At 36.7% G+C, this 16,411-nt stretch overlaps 1 protein-coding gene across 2 annotated transcripts in view; it reads right to left on the reverse strand.

Moving 5' to 3' along the window:
• The window catches only part of TRPC1 (transient receptor potential cation channel subfamily C member 1), a 48,853-nt gene that overhangs the window by 31,542 nt on the left and 900 nt on the right, over nt 1–16,411 (reverse strand). Inside the window, exons 2-3 of one of the 2 annotated variants that reach the window (XM_049785895.1) lie at nt 8,974–9,128; nt 1,499–1,600 (exon numbers count right to left, since the gene is read on the reverse strand). In XM_049785895.1, the coding sequence (XP_049641852.1) occupies nt 1,499–1,600; nt 8,974–9,128 (257 nt within the window). The remainder of the gene's footprint in view (nt 1–1,498; nt 1,601–8,973; nt 9,129–16,411) is intronic. The other variant, XM_049785896.1, reaches the window with a different exon arrangement.

Raw genomic sequence — 16,411 nt, forward strand, 5'->3', positions numbered from 1 at the left:
CATTCCCCCACCAATTTCTCTCCATTTCTCCCATTCCCCCAACCTGCTCCCTTGGCAGGCATATTTGTTTCAATTACTTGGTCCAATAAAATTTCAAAGACTAGCACATAGAACTATCAAAATCAAATCAACAGAAGTCAATTTGTGATGACTTATTGCTATATGTTCTTAACCTTTCTTAATCCAGTAGAAGATACCATCTGCATCATTAGAGCCATACTCAGTGCCACATGTTGCAAAGTTCTTTAGAGAAACTCTTTTAACACTTTTTTGCAAAACTGGTGTCAAGGCTATGAATTCCCGAAGCTGTCCATGCACGTTTATGAAGTGCTATATAGTTCCTTCAAATACGAACTATAATCTAGCAGGAAAAATATTTTTGTTAAGATGTTCATTTCATTGTGTTTTTGTACTATATTCTTCCATATTCTTCTGGCTCAGAGAGTCTTATTTGATAGATCTGCTGCCACATCTTTTGGGCTTTTATTTGTTCACAAGTTACATTTTAAATTTTTCTTTATTACTTTGTTTAAATAGATAAAAGGTTGTTCTTAATACAGGTTTTTTTTTTTACAGATACAAAATCAGTGCTCATGATTTTCAGTCATACAATGTACAAAACCCTCATGAGGGCACATTTCCCACCAATGTCCTCAGTTTCCCTCCCATCCTTCCCTATGCCTGCCTATGGGACAGACAGTTTTCTTCTGTCTCTATCTCTCTTTTTCTCTCTCTCATTCTCCCTTCCTTCCCCACCCCATATTTAAGACACTGTGGTTTGTAATATTGTTACTGAGGGGTATCATGCCTATCACTTTATCTCTTTTCAGCACCCAATTATTGTCCAGAGTGATCATTTCCAAGATAGTGATACATTTTCTGCTCTAACTCACTCTCCCACTATTTGTGGAAGCTTCATGGTCCTTATTTCTATTGTCTTTTATATTATTAATGTACACTTTTTTTCTTATATCCTACAAATGAGTGAGATCATTCTATGACTATCCTCTCTCTGATTCATTTTATATGACATAATATTCTCCATATCCATTCATGTATAAACAAATCAAGATTTCATTTTTCCTAAAAGCTGCATAGTATTGGCTTCTATAATTTATGCCCGTTGTTTTTATATTAAAGATTCTTTCCACTCAGTCAGATATTCATCTAAAGCTTCTTTAAGTTTCTATAGGCTATTTGCTTATATTAAGTTTTAAAAATCCATCTGGAAATTAATCTATAATTTCAACAACCTGTAGAATGTCCCAAACTAGATACATTGGTCCATGTTGATGAAATTATTGAGATGTCACTAATTTTAAAAAAAATATTATTATTCCAAGTATCTAATCTTACTTTAATGCTTTACAGAGTGAAGTAATCTATTTAAAAAGACGACAACAACAACAAATAATTTGGGGGAAGAAAAAGTGACAATGGGAAAGGAAATTAATTTTGGTATAAAAATCCAAATAAATAAGTAATGAAGAGTACTAACTACTATGGTAGGTCTGGATGCGCGTTTGGGCCGATGATTAAGTAGTATATCAACAGCTCCCACTACTTCCGAGTCGATTGCCACCAAAAGTGCATCTGCGGACTTCAAAAAAAAAGGGGGGTTAAAAAAGGAAAATGAAGAATAAAAAGTGTCAACTATTTATCTAAATATTAACTAGAAATGAACAGTGCTTCTGTATTTTTAAAGTGAAGTAATTACCTAACTAGTACCTCATTGCCTCTCGAATTAATCCTATGGACCCTCTTCACACTTGCCAGTCCTGGGTCTCCTGCACAGATCAATAAGTGATGCAAGCGTGACAAGGATGCAGGGCTATGGAGCAGCACTGGTTCATGAAATGCTCCCCACTCCTAAGAGCATTATACTGTGGAACTTGGGACAAGAGAACTATAATATTTCAAATCTCTCAGAGAAATGACCTCGGCCTATTCCTACAGAAAGGATTGAGTTTCATCAAGTCAAACTGATCATTGAAGCAATCATGTGGCTGAGGAAGAATGAAAAATAAGAAAACAGAAGGGGCTCCGTGGTTTTTATCTTGAAAACATGCATTGCTGATTGGAACAGGATACATTTGCCATGGATACTGACAATCTTACTGGAGAGAACCACAAAGAACTAGGCTTCAGTGTCTTTTGGTACAAGAGTAAGTTTCCCAGAATCTAGTACATTTTGAGGTACCAACTTTGATAGGAAGAGAAAGGACTCTGCAACTCTTTGTAACAAAGCCCACTGTCCAATTATGACACATGGCAACTACGACATTGCATTTTGGGGTTTCTTACCTTTCTCTTTTTAAAGAAACTCATGAAAGCAGACGGGAAACATAGGATAGTTAATTATTTAATCTATAAAAATGCCCCAATAGCTTTGAGAACAGTATCTGATAGTGCTCAGAGGCTACACCTAACTTCACTCAGAATCTATCCTGGCAAGCTCCCGGGACCACATAAGGTACTGAAAGGTTGTAACTAGATCAGCTACAAGCAAAGCTGACCTCTACTCTGATTATTTTCAATCTTTACATTTTAAATTTGTTATAATATTGAATAGCTATTTAAATTAAAATTTTTACTCTTGAAAACAAAAACTATCTGATATTTAATGTTTTTTTTATAGGTAAGAATGCTTTCATCCATTTTATGTAAAATCAAACATTGATCTGCAAATGGAAGATGTTATCGATGTTTGAAAATGGATCTGCAAATACCAACAAAGGGCAGAGAGTCATATTCAACTATCCAAAACAATAAAACAATATTATATATCTCCTCCCATGGGGAAATTAAAAAAAAAACATATTTATAGGAAATATTTATCCTTTTTTCCCTTAAACCTTTAGGTTTCATTTGGCTTACTTACTAAATAAATTACTAAGTAATAAGCTTATTATTTAAAATCCAGTATTATTCTTCTTCAGTATTGCAAACATGTCTCCAATTTCATTTTGCTTTAATGATACTTGAGCAGGTAAAACAAACAAAAATAATAATAAAATGCAGGGGCCAGGAAGGTGGCGCTAGAGGTAAGGTGTCTGCCTTGCAAGCACTAGCGTAGGATGGACAGCGGTTCGATCCCCCGGGGTCCCATATGGTCCCCCCCAAAGCCAGAAGCGATTTCTGAGCGCATAGCCAGGAGTAACCCCTGAGCGTCAAATGGGTGTGGCCCCAAAACCAAAATAATAATAATAATAAAATGCTAATTCAGCATTTTATTCTTTTTAATTGTAACCTCTAAAACTAATTTTAATAATGCCACTGTTGCAAAAGTAAAACAGGCAGCTTCATCGTCTGAACAGAGCCTGAAACTAGCTTCAAATGTCTTAAGGCACCATTAATGAGACCCCCCCAAATTATTTTTGTAAAGATACTGCTTCCCAGAAAGAAGTGCCTAAACAACTGGCACAGTTATCTGCAGATCAAGCAGAGATGGCCTTCCCAGGTACCCCTCAGACCTGGATTTGAAGAAGAGACCTGATGTATTAAAACCAACTAAGGAGGAAGAAAAAATAAATCACTAAAAGTTAACCATAGGAAAAAAGAAAAGATCAGTGAAGCTAAACCATGGCATAGCAATCAGGAAAAACTATTTCTCAAGATATGAAGCAAAATAAAAAGTGATTCCATTTTCAATGATTCCTACTCCTGATGGTAAAAGTTAAATTATATTCAGATACACTATTTAGTAAGAATAATGTAAGATTTATATTGAAATTGTCAGTGCTTAAAGGATAAGCTTCAGGTATTAAGATATAGAAAAGACCATGTAAATAAAAGACTACATAAACATTTCATACACAAATTTATAAATGCTATTTGATAAATCAAAGGCAGTTTCAACGAAAATATGTTCTATTTTTAAATATCTACAGGCAAACAAAAAATCCTTATTAATTTTTTGTTTCAGAATTTCTCTGATATTGCCATTCCTAATTTAAATTTATTCAGTACATGTGCTTATTGTTCATTTATGAGGTTTATAGCTTCAAAATTTGTCTTTTGAACAATCCCATACTCTTTCCTCTAAATCTAGAATGAGAAGTCACTTGATTCTTTTTTAAAGGTAAATTTTCCACTTTGACATTCTACCTTAACTTCACCTATCTTAAAGAAGCTGGGTCCTTCCTTCATAGAAATACCAGCTTTAGTCTCCCCTGATCCTCTTGTAAAACAATAAACCCTTCCATAGTCTTTGCTACTTTTGAATTGATCCTATCTTCACTTACTATTCTTGTTACTCCCAAGCTTTTCAAATATATGTGTACAATTTTCCCTGACTCTGCTAGTGCAAGAGATTTAAAATACAAAGAGGTCTTTTCTATCGCCTCATTTTCCTTGATATTTATTAAGAAGCATCTAAAAATCTTGTTTTCACAATATTATACTAGCCTAACTCCAGTAATGAGATTCCTTCATTCTAAAGTCTGACATTCATGGAGATGTTCTGGAAGGCCTGGAACTAGCTTCTCTGTCACATGTTGGTGTAGACACCATAACTTGCTGCAGTGACTCTGCACCCTGAGCTCTCCCCATTAGAGATGGAAGATTAATTTCTAATTTCCCATTTGACACTGTCCCATGTCCTAAACTTCATGTATTAGCTTTCAATACTTTAACTTTTCTCCAAGTCTCCCATTTCTCAGAATTCCAAATCATTTTGGATTTCATTTAGATACTAAGTTTTGTCAATTCTTCTTTCAGAATATCTCTTGTGGTTGTCATGTTTCCACTTATTCTCCTAAGCCACTAATCATCCCCAGGTATCCTGCTTGATTCCAGGATCCTCTCATATACCCAAATTTGCAGATGTTCAAATACCTTATATAAAGGCAGAATACTTTGTATTAACCTCTGTATATCCTCCTCGATGCTTTAAATCATCTCTAGTTTATTCAAACCTAATATTACATAAATACTATGAAAATAGTCACTATTTTCATATGGCAAGAAATTCAAGGACAAAAGCCAGAACGTTTCTAGAGAAGCAGCCAGATAACCATAACTACACACTACACTGAGACTGGTAGAGTCCATGAATATGAGTCTATGGATATACCTCGCAGAGCCTACTCCCATTCAGGTTTCTGCCTCTGTATGTATAGTTTTGATTCCTATCGACTGCTCACCCACTTCCCATTTTCCACCTTATCCAACCACAGTAACTAGTTCAGTTTAGGTTTGCCAAATACCACTGGACACAAACTTTTTTACTTTAAAGTCATGTTATGACCCCTAGTGTCTATCAAATAAAATCCAAATTCCTTAACTTAATATTTAAAGCCCTTCATGTCAGTTTTGTTTGTTTATTTTTTGGCCCACACCCCGTGATACTCAGGGGTACTTCTGGCTCTGCGCTCAGAAATCACTCCTGGCTTGGGGGACCATCTGGGATGCTGGGGGATCGAACCCAGTCCGTCCTTGGTCAGCCACATGCAAGACAAATGCCCTACCGCTGCACCATCGCTCCAGCCCCTTCGCATCAGTTTTTAATAATTTTTCCAACTATTCCCCATTTCTCCCCACCTGAATATTTTGTTCAAAAAAGCTGTCAATGAACTGTCTCAAGAATATGCATGGCCCACACCTTTGCTTACTTCCTTCTCCTTAACCCCTGTTCTCTACCTTTCTATGTAATTTTCGATTTTTTTTTATTATTTATTTTTTTAGACAACCTGGCAGCAATCATGAGTTATTCCTGGCTCAGCTCAGAAGTTACTCCTGCCAGGCTTGGGGGATCATATGAGATATTGAGGATCAACTCCAGGTTGTCTGCATGCAAGGCAAATGCCCTACCTGCTGTGCTATTGCTCTGGCCCCTTTCTATGCATTTTTGAGAGAGACATTAGGTAATGGATGAGCATAACTTTTGTTCCAAGAAGCTGGCTTCAATTTCCAGTCTGTTATGTCTAGAAAAGTATCTCTGGGGAAGTTACAAACTGCTAAGTGCCATAGTTTCCCCTATAAAAATTCAGATAATAGACCCAGGTTCGATCCCCAGCATCCTATATGGTCCCCGGAGCCTGCCAGGAGCAATTTCTGAGTGCAGAGCCAGGAGTAATCCCTGAGTGTCACCAGGTGTGCTCACAACCCCCCCCCCAAAAAAAACAAAAAAAAAATAATTCAGATAATTAAAGCACCCATCTCATAGGGCTACTAGAGGAGTATGAAGTGCATTCATGTTTAAGTTCCTACTATATATCAGCAGCACTACATAAGCACCACAATTAATATTTCAGGACCAAGCTCAACTGATACTCCTCCAAGAAACCTTTACTAGATAATGTAAATTCACAGTGAAGAAAAAAATACCACTACCACCACCAACAACAACAAAAGTACTGATTGAAAACTACCTAAGTTTAGACATAAAACACATCATGGCTTCTCAAAGGTGACACTAGATATATGGCACTAGGCCATTATTTGTTTTCTATGAGTTAGAACAGCTCATAAGTTACAGGGTTCTAAGCAGTAATTAGACATCATTTAGTAAGCTACCATCAGCTATGAAATCAAAACATCTCTAGTACTTGGTCTAGTGGGGGCAGACTTGCCCAGCAGAAAGCCACATCATACAAAATACAAGGAAACAATTCGAAACTTCAACGCATCATACCAAGTACTATCATGGAGTAGTTAGCAAATATATATTTATTTTTGTCCTTTCTTTGTCTAAGTAATTTTAACAACCCTGTGAAGAACTCATGTCTTACTTATTCATTTTCATAATCACACTCAACCAAAGACCTTGGACATTTACTAATTGAAAAGTAAGATATAGGAAACCCGAAACAGACATGGTGAACTGGAAAGAGCATGGGATTTGTAATCACAAGATCAGGTTCAAATACTAGTCTGCCTTTAATTGTTTAGCACTTAGAGCAGTTCATTAAGATCTACAGGCCTGTTTTCCAATCCATAAAATATACTACCTATAAAGGCTGGCTCTGAGGTTCAAATATGCTTGGATATGCAATAGGACCATCGATACTGTAGAATTATTACATACTGGCTCTGTATAAAAAGACACAAAGTTATCATTTTACCATTATATCTCTTTTCTCCAGGATCATCAGGGACTGAATATCTTTATAACTTTATTTTCTCAGGAACTGAAGCTTATACCTTTAAGTGGTTAACATGGGAATTTCAACTCTTTCAACTATTTAAAAGCTGTTTTCAGAAATACTACATACATATTCTTTCTTTTAAAAACATTAAGAACTGAATATAATTTAACTTTCCCCACTAACTCTGGGTCACTGTTGAAAAACACCTTAATTGCATTCTAAAAGGCAGCTTCCTCAGTGTTGACAAGACATGTGATACTACTAGGTTCTTGATTAGTCACAGATAATGCACCTTTTGTTTCACTGCAGCCCTCATGCCCCTTCTGTTATCCTAAATTCTCTATGGATTTGAAAACTGAGTTTGCTAATGTGCAATCTACACTGTGCAGAAAAGAAGACTGGTTCCAGAAGTACTGTTGAGATTGAGGCCCAGAAACCTAAATAGGAAACTTTACAGCATCTACTTTGCTCAAAAAATATATAAAAAAATGTTTTTGTTTTGTTTTCAGGCCACACCCAGTGGCACTCAGGGGTTATTCTTGGCAGGCTCAAGTGACCATATGGGATACCACATAGAATCCAGTTTGGCCATTTGCAAGGCAAATAACCTACCCGCTGTTCTAACACTCCAGCCCCTTAATTAAAAAAACTATTTCCTGACACCAAGATTTAAAATACTGTTAATGATAAGGTTTCAGGCATCAAGGAAATGTTTTAATTTACTTTCTGTTTCTTGAGGTTCTAAATAGCTTAAATTGCTAAGAAAGCAATTTCTTTTGCTTTCAATATGTACAGAGACAGTACTATTTTGCAACACATGTACATATGTAAATACAATTGTACTCATTATATATATATGCACAAAATAACCTACTTATCTTTGAAACCTCCGTGAGGGTTTTATTCAAAAAAAAAAAAAAAAAACCCTCATGAATTGAAAGCTACAATTAAGTACACAATCATACTATTTGAAAGGAGAAAAGTAGAAAGTGTCTGTTCATATATTAAGTTCCATTAGAAGCAAACTAAAAAAGAAGAAAATTATAAAATTTCTTTCATAATCTCTTGACTGAATGCCTGGAACTAAAGCACATCCTGTTTTGCTATCTGAACTAGTGTTCAAATACTAGTCTGCCTCTAATAGTTTAGAACTTAGACAGATCATTAAAGTTCATTCTGATAAAACAGAACAACCAAAGTTTTCCAGTTTGATTTTTTTTTCTTTTTTGGGTTTTGAGCCACTTGGTGCTTACTCCTGGCTCTGCCTTCATGAATCATTCCTGGCAGGCTGTGGGGACCATAGGAGGTACCAGGGATTGGTTGGCTGGGTACCAGGAAAGCAACATACCATCTGTACTATTGCTCTACTCCCATGTTCTCCAATTTAAGTCATTCACTTTTATCTATAAGCAAACATTACCACTCAGACTACAAAGGAAAGTTAGTAAAACAGGAGAAAATGAAAGTCAAATAGAAAATAGGAGAGTGAGGAGCCTTTGGCTTTTGTGCCCACAAATAACAGAGGCCGCAGCCACCTGTTTCCCTGACACTATCATAGACTGTCTATAAACATATGAAGAGAAATAATATAGGCATGACAAAGTCATCTTTGTATGTCATAATAACTTGCTTTTGTCAGATCGAAAGTGCACAAGCAAAGGGGGAAAAGCCAAAGCTGAAATGGAAAAATCAAGGTATTAAGCTAACAAAAATGCTTTCATGTATCTGTTTTTTTTTTAAGTGTTAGTTGTTCATAATTCAAAGGTGAAAGAAAGAGAAGGAAAGGGAGAAAGGGAGGGAAGGACAAAGGGAATAAAAATAAGGAAGAAACATGGCATATCTAACAGTACTTAGAAGCTACTGGATAAATCAGCTGGCCTTGTACCTGACAACCGTAGTCCAAAAGAAGCTGCAGTATATCCAAGTTTTCGTTCTCAATAGTAATGGTAACAGCATTTCTCCCAAGCACATCTACGCAATTTATGTTCAAGTCACCTGAACTGTTTTCCTCCAAAATCTTTTTAACCATATAATAGTCACCTAAATAATAATACACAAACATAATTTAATATCCATGGCATATTAAAGAATGACTTTAAATAAGAAGTTCATTGATTTAAAGAGTCAAAGCCCTAAATTTATATCTGTATAAGAAAATGTACAAAGAAAATATAAACACTTCCTTTGTGAGAACTCCTATCTTGATAAAGTAATATGTATATCATATGCAAATATGATAAGTGAAGACATTTTAAATGTGCAGTTAGAAATAAAAGTTGTTAGCTTAATAATCATAACGGATTGTAAGGAAAGTTTAAGAAGATATTTAAAACATTAAAGAATTCCAAAAGTAGACTAAAAGCTAGAAAAATTAAGTAGTAGAAGCTTAAATAACAAGTTTTGTGCATATTCTAATACATTATAATGTTGAAAAGCGAAAGTAACAAGTAGAAGTTTAAGTTTTTAACAAAGGGAACCAAATTTTGGAAAAAACTATATGAGATGTGGATAGGATAGTTCAAAATTCCTTCTCTTCCTCATTTGTTTTACACACACACACACACACACACACACAAAGTACTACTAGAATAAATGAATAAATGCTGAAAGTGGTCAAAGTCTGAATGTTTCCAAGTGAAGTTTGAATTGTCAGGATCATACAACTTGACATTTTGACTAATTTTTTGCCCACATCACAATAGCTGACCCATAGAAAGAAAAGGAGGATAATATTGGAACTAATCATTTTTATGGAAGGCTTACTATATTTGTCTGCTAATTAGTTCATGTAGTGAAGGAATTATGAATAAATTTTTCAGTGACTTGCAAATGTTCCTTATTTCTTAAAAGCCTCTGAGTAAAAAAAAAAAAAAACAGGAAAAGAACAGAGTAGAAAAGAAATTAAGTATGATTTTATGACAGAAGAATAAACACAGACTGGTCTAAATGAGTGGCTAGTTAGCAGACTTTGAATAAAACATCGCACAAAGTTGCAACCATTTTTAGCCAAATAAAGTCCCTAGGCAATATGGGAAAAGGTGAATGCTGGTTTTCTGGATAATAACTTTCCTTAAGCAACTCAAGAAGAAAATTTAAGTTGTTTAGAGAAATTATTTCCTTATAGCACTACTGATTTACATTCTTAAAATTGCACTTCCACATTTTAACCTTTCAATCATTTTAAAGATAATTATATGATAGTTTCATATGATAATTAACTGAAATCCTCGGGATTGAAAAAGGAAACAGATTTGTATAGGTACCTCAAAGTACCATGTAATACCGGGTTCAAACTTGAGCCCAGCAATTGGCTTAAGGATCAGAGCACAGAGAAGTCCTGGGTTCTGTTTTTGGCACTATGTGGTCCCCTGGATCTGTCTGGCAGTATTCCTGAAAACAGCCAATATAGCCCCCAAATAAAAAAGAACAACAAAAAGGTAAGACCTCTTTTTAGGCTAAACTAGAGGTACAGATTTTTTTTTTTTTTTTTTTTTTTTTTTTTTTGGTTTTTGGGCCACACCTGGTGACGCTCAGGGGTTACTCCTGGCTATGCACTCAGAAGTCGCTCCTGGCTTGGGGGACCATATGGGACGCCGGGGGATCGAACCGCAGTCCGTCCAAGGATAGCGCAGGCAAGGCAGGCACCTTACCTCTAGCGCCACCACCCGGCCCCGAGGTACAGATTTTTAATCTATTACTGTTTTGGTTTGCTTTGTTGGCTTTGGACCATACCCAGCTCAGTTACTCAAATAAGGACCCTCCATTCCTAAGTCACCTCTACAGCCCAATCGGGGTGACTTTATTCTTTATTTTCTCTGCATCCATTCTTTGTCTCTTAACTATTCCCTAAATAAAACTATTTTACTTCAAAAAATGTATTGGCTTTTCGTTCCCGAAATAATAAAAGATCCCACCATGTTAGAGTTGTTTGTGCAAATGAATAATTAAATGCTAGAGTCACAGAATCTACATGAAACCTATATGTAATTCCTAAGCTATTCCACCTCAGTGTGTACATGGCAAGCCATTTAAAATGTGTTTCAATAAACTTTATTAACACAGAAGTTTGAGTCTTGTGTAATTTTCTGATTTCTCTGCAACCAGTTGAAATGTACAACGTACGAACTATCCTTAGCAGGTAGGCTTCACCAAAATGTTGACTCCTGTCTGTCCATCCCTGCTCCAGCCCTAACCTTCAGTCACCTCTGCACTGCAGGCTGAGTCATCTTTTAAAAATTAGTGTATGTCAAGCTTAGATTCCTTTGAATTTTCTATCACACTTAAAAGCAAAATTGTAACTGTGCCTTTATAAGTTCCATGGAACATGGACTTTTCTTCCAGCACCTCCTTGGATCTTTAGATAAATGTTTTCCACACTGGTAGATGTAACTCATCATGCCTTGGGTCTGGAGACAGCACAGTGGGCAGGGATCTTGCCTTGTACATGGGATATCTGGGTTCTACCTCAGATACCCCAAATGATTCTCCGAGTCCTGCCAGGGGTGATCTCTGAGCACTGCCAATGTGACCCCAAAACAAAGCAACAAAAACTCAAAATCCCAAGGTAGTATGTCTTAAACTAGAGTTAAAAAAATAAAATAAAATAAAATAAAATAAATTGGGGCCAGAGTGCAGGGGCAAGCGGTAAGGCATCTGCTTTGCATGCGCTAGCCTGGGAGGGACAGCAGTTAGATCAAATTCAATATCCCAGTTTGAAAAATCTGTATACATATATTATATATACATATATGATACGTACATACTATAACTCTACAGAGGACTTCAAATTGGTTTGAATAAAATTCTAAAGACCATGAGTACATGTGGAATGTTGACAGGGAAGATGATTTAAAATGTAGTGTTAGAGCTTGTGATAGCCCCCACCCCACCATGTATTTATGTATTTGTATATCTCTGTGTATTGCCTGTGGCTGCTGGTTTGACTCCCCCCTCCCTAGCTCCATCCTACCATATAAACACCACAATAAGCACCACACTGGGTGTCTCTTTGGGGACAGAGCCAGGAATAGCCTCTGAGCAATAGTAGGTGTGGTTCAAATCAACTCTCATTGTATGACTAGTGGCATTAATGTTCTGGACATGCTCCTGGAACATTGTCTTCAGGGCCCTCCTCACCTCTCCTCTAAAAAAATAATTTCTCTTTACATTAGTTTCCCCTTGTCAACAAAATGTCAGCAATATTCAATTCTCTCCTCTTCTCACTGCCATTCTTACTAACTACACATTTAAAACTTGTTCTCAAATAGTACGTTAAAAAAATAAATCCTACTAGAAATGTTAAGATAGTACTAAAAATATCAATTTAGGGGCAGAGAGATAAGATAGTAAGGCCCACAGGGTTCAATCCCCAGCACTACATATAGTCTTCTGCATATGGCCTGCTGAGTCCAGCTAAAAGTAAGCCCTGAGCACCATCTGGATGTCTCCCATCTACTTGCCCCCCTCAAAAAATAAACAAGAAAAAACAACTATTACTTCTCCCAGTAGTTTGCATATTTTGAAAGCAAACAGTGTATGTAGCAATCCTCCACCCAAGTACCCTACCATACAATGGCCATACACAAGACTGTAACTCTAGTTGAACACAGGATAAACATGTAACATTGCTTCTTACTCCTTAACCCCAAATTGAAATTTTAAGAAGTCCCCTCTAACTCCTTAATTGTAAATGGAATTTTCTGAAAATGCTCTTCACAGGATTGGCAAAGAGCTGATTCCAGAATTCTTATATTCTTCTGCACAAAAAAACAATATATCATCTGCAAACTAAAGGGTCTGTTGTAACCATTCACTCAGTGATATGGTGTTATTTAAAATCACTTATTTACACAAACTATAGTTTGCTTAATTAGGGTGCTTTCTAGTTATGCCTCACTCTTTTACCAGCCAGCATTAAGCAAATCACAGGAACTCACCAATAGAAGTGGGTTATTTCCACAATAACTCACAAGGAGAGGAAAAAGAAATGAGAAGAACTAGTGCTCAATATTTCATACACAATTTTTACACCCAGCTTTCTTACCTCCTTGAGTGTATCCTCTGAGAATTTTAATTGGGGTTCCTGACCTTAATTTTGTACACTGGCATAGAAATGTTCATTTTTTTTGTCTACATTTTATACACAGTTTTACCTGACCCACGTTCAACATCTTTTTTTGGTTTTTGGGTCACACCCAGCAGTGCTCAGGGATTCTACCTAGCTCTACGCTCAGAAATCGCTCCTGGCAGACTCAGGGGACCCTATGGGATGCCAGGATTTGAACCACCATCCTTCTGCGTGCAAGGCAAACACCTTACCTCCATGCTATCTCTCCAACCCCACTTTCAACATCTTAACAGCTACCATTTAGTAATCAATTTCTAAATTGATGATTTGCCAAGACCTACAGAACTCATTTACAAATTTCTAAATTGATGATTTGCCAAGACCTACAGAACTCATTTACAAAAAGAAACAATCCCCATCTAATTGCAAACTAGAAAAGCTTTTCTTTACTCTTTCCTGCATGTTCCTCTTCACTCCTTCATGTATACACTTTTCAAAGGATCATCCATCAACTAATATATATAACCCCAAGCTCTACAAATGGAGGGAGAGTGCCACTTAAAGTGCTAGGGATCAAACAGGGGCTGGCAGCAAGCAAGGCAAGAGCCTTAATCTGCACTGACTCCCTGCCTACCCACAACCTTTTCTCCTCCCTCACCCCTAATTACCATTTAGGAATTCTTAATAGGTGGAAAATAATATAAACATTCTGCATAGGAAAGCTAAGACTGATAAAAATCAGCATAAGACACACAGATGTTCTACTAGAGTGAATTTAAATAGGTGACATGAAAGTACCATCCTGCTGTTTTTAATTGCGTAAATAAAATCCATAGAAATGAAGGCTTACTTGTTCACAGAGAGCAAGTTTCATCAAAAAGTCCAAATATGAATGTCTTTTCTAACACAAGTAAATTTTCCCCATTTATCTATAGAGAGATTATGAAATACTGGTTGAGAGCAGGTTCAAGGTAGATCATGATTCTACTTCTTGAGAAAAAAATTATTTTTGGCTAATTAATCTCATTTCCCTCATTCCCTTGTAAAATGTGAACAGATGTGGCTCACTGGGGTTGTAAAGATGAAAAGCATGTGCACTTTTCTGTACCTGTTTTAGTCACAGCATGCCCTGACTTGAAGTTCAGTGTAACACAAGTTTCCACTATCTGAAAATAGATTTCCTAGTTTGGTATAATTTGGTAGGTTATTTTTGAGGTCGAGAAACAATAAAAAAAAACAACTTGTGAATTAATTAATGCTGATAGATCCTCAGAACCCCCCTCCCAAAGTATACTGTCATATACTATCATATCAAAAAAGAGCTTTTACGGTGTGATAAGAAACTTGTTGCAGAATAACCACTATCAGGCTGCTTTACGTAATTCTTTTTTTTAAAGATAATAAGAATATTAGAAAACACAAATAAAAAAATTATACTGAATAACTCAAATATATTTTTAAATGTACACCGTAGGTATAGTGTAAGAAATGTAGCTTTCCTAATCTAGTCCAAGAATTCAACATCCCTAAAACCTATCTTGTTTTTCATCATTTACAAACTTTAAGAGGTGCAAGCATTGTCCTTATAAAGCAAATCTCTCCAATAATGTTAATGTTATAAAATGGGAAAATGGTACTACAAAACTGGCACATATTAAAACTTTTAATACGTCTCATGCAATAACCCTAAAATTCATACCCACACAAAAACTCACTCCAACTATATTCCATCAGGACATTCTCTGTTCTCAGTTTGAGGGGAATAAGTTTCCTTTGTTGACATTGTTTAAAATAACCAGAGCTCAGGGAGGTGGGGCAATTACTCATGCTAGTACAGTGCTTCTCAAATAGCGGGGCGGGGCGAGCCCCCCCCTGGGGAGCTCGAGGCTCCATAAAGGGGGCATCTTTTGACCTCGGCAAACACTGTCATAACAAGCTAAGCCTCATGTTTATGTCTATATGTCTCTGGAGCTGAGAGTTGCTGTGTCCTGCTTCAAACTCCACTTTGAAAACCTATACATTGCAAAACGTGCTCATTTTAGCCACTAATCCAGACATCACCTCTGATTAAAAAATCAGCTGAAATTATTTTATATATATATATATATCTTTTTTTTCGGGCCACACCCATTTGATGCTCAGGGGTTACTCCTCGCTAAGCGCTCAGAAATTACCCCTGGCTTGGGGGGTCCATATGGGACGCCGGGAGATCGAACCAAGTTCTTTCCTTGGCTAGCGCTTGCAAGGCAGACACCTTACCGCTAGCACCACCTCGCCGGCCCCTATTTTATATATTTTTGTTTTGCAGGTTAAAGCTTTTTTAATAAAGATACAATTTACAGTCTGCAGGGGACGTGGAAAATGTTTTCTTCTTCCTAGGGGGGCATGACAGAAAATAATTGAGAAGCACTGTGCTAGTAAGACACAAATCTCTTCCCTTCCGATCGAGTTTTTTTTGAGGGAAGATAAATCAAACATCTACAAGTCACACTCAACTTTTGCATAATCCACAAATTACTTTTGTGGGGTTACATAATCACTCTACTATTCTCTACAATTCCAAGACTAGTCAAAGGTGCGTCCATAGTGGATTTAAATATTTATAATACAGTTAAATAGTACCACATGACAGCAAGAAGTAGGTACTTTATGTTAATGTGTTTACAAAAAGTTGTGGAGGGGTCCAGAAGTAGCTCAGCAGTAGAGTACTTGGCTTGCAGGTATCAAATGCAATAAAAACTCTAACTTAGATAATTTCTCTAGTACCCCAAAATTAAAAGCTGTGTAAATAAGAGCCGATTTCAAAGGCAGTAAGAGAGATTTGAGGCTACTACCTTTTATTATAAAAAAAAAAAAAGCACTAACACAGAGAAACAACAACTTGGTATTCTTTCCCAGTGTCCACTGCCTTCAGGGTTTGCATTGAATCCGCATCTTTTTTCCTGTGAGTGTGGTGTTTGTATGACAAAAGCAGGACAAACAGAAGAGAAATTCCCAGCACTTTTTGTTTTTGTTTTTTGGCAGGGGATACTCCTTCCTGTCTGCTCAGAAACAGCTTCTGGCAGGCACGGGGGACCATATGGGACACCGGGATTCGAACCAACCACCTTTGGTCCTGGATGGGCTGCTTGCAAGGCAAACGCCGCTGTGCTATCTCTCCGGGCCCAGCACTTATTTTTTGAACATGGGGGGAAAAGCCGTCTGGGGCAAATGAGTCCCCTTTATTTGGAGTATCATCAGTAGAAAGGGTGCTTAC

Source organism: Suncus etruscus, chromosome 13 (assembly GCF_024139225.1).
Source record: "Suncus etruscus isolate mSunEtr1 chromosome 13, mSunEtr1.pri.cur, whole genome shotgun sequence".
Classification (NCBI taxonomy): domain Eukaryota; kingdom Metazoa; phylum Chordata; class Mammalia; order Eulipotyphla; family Soricidae; genus Suncus; species Suncus etruscus.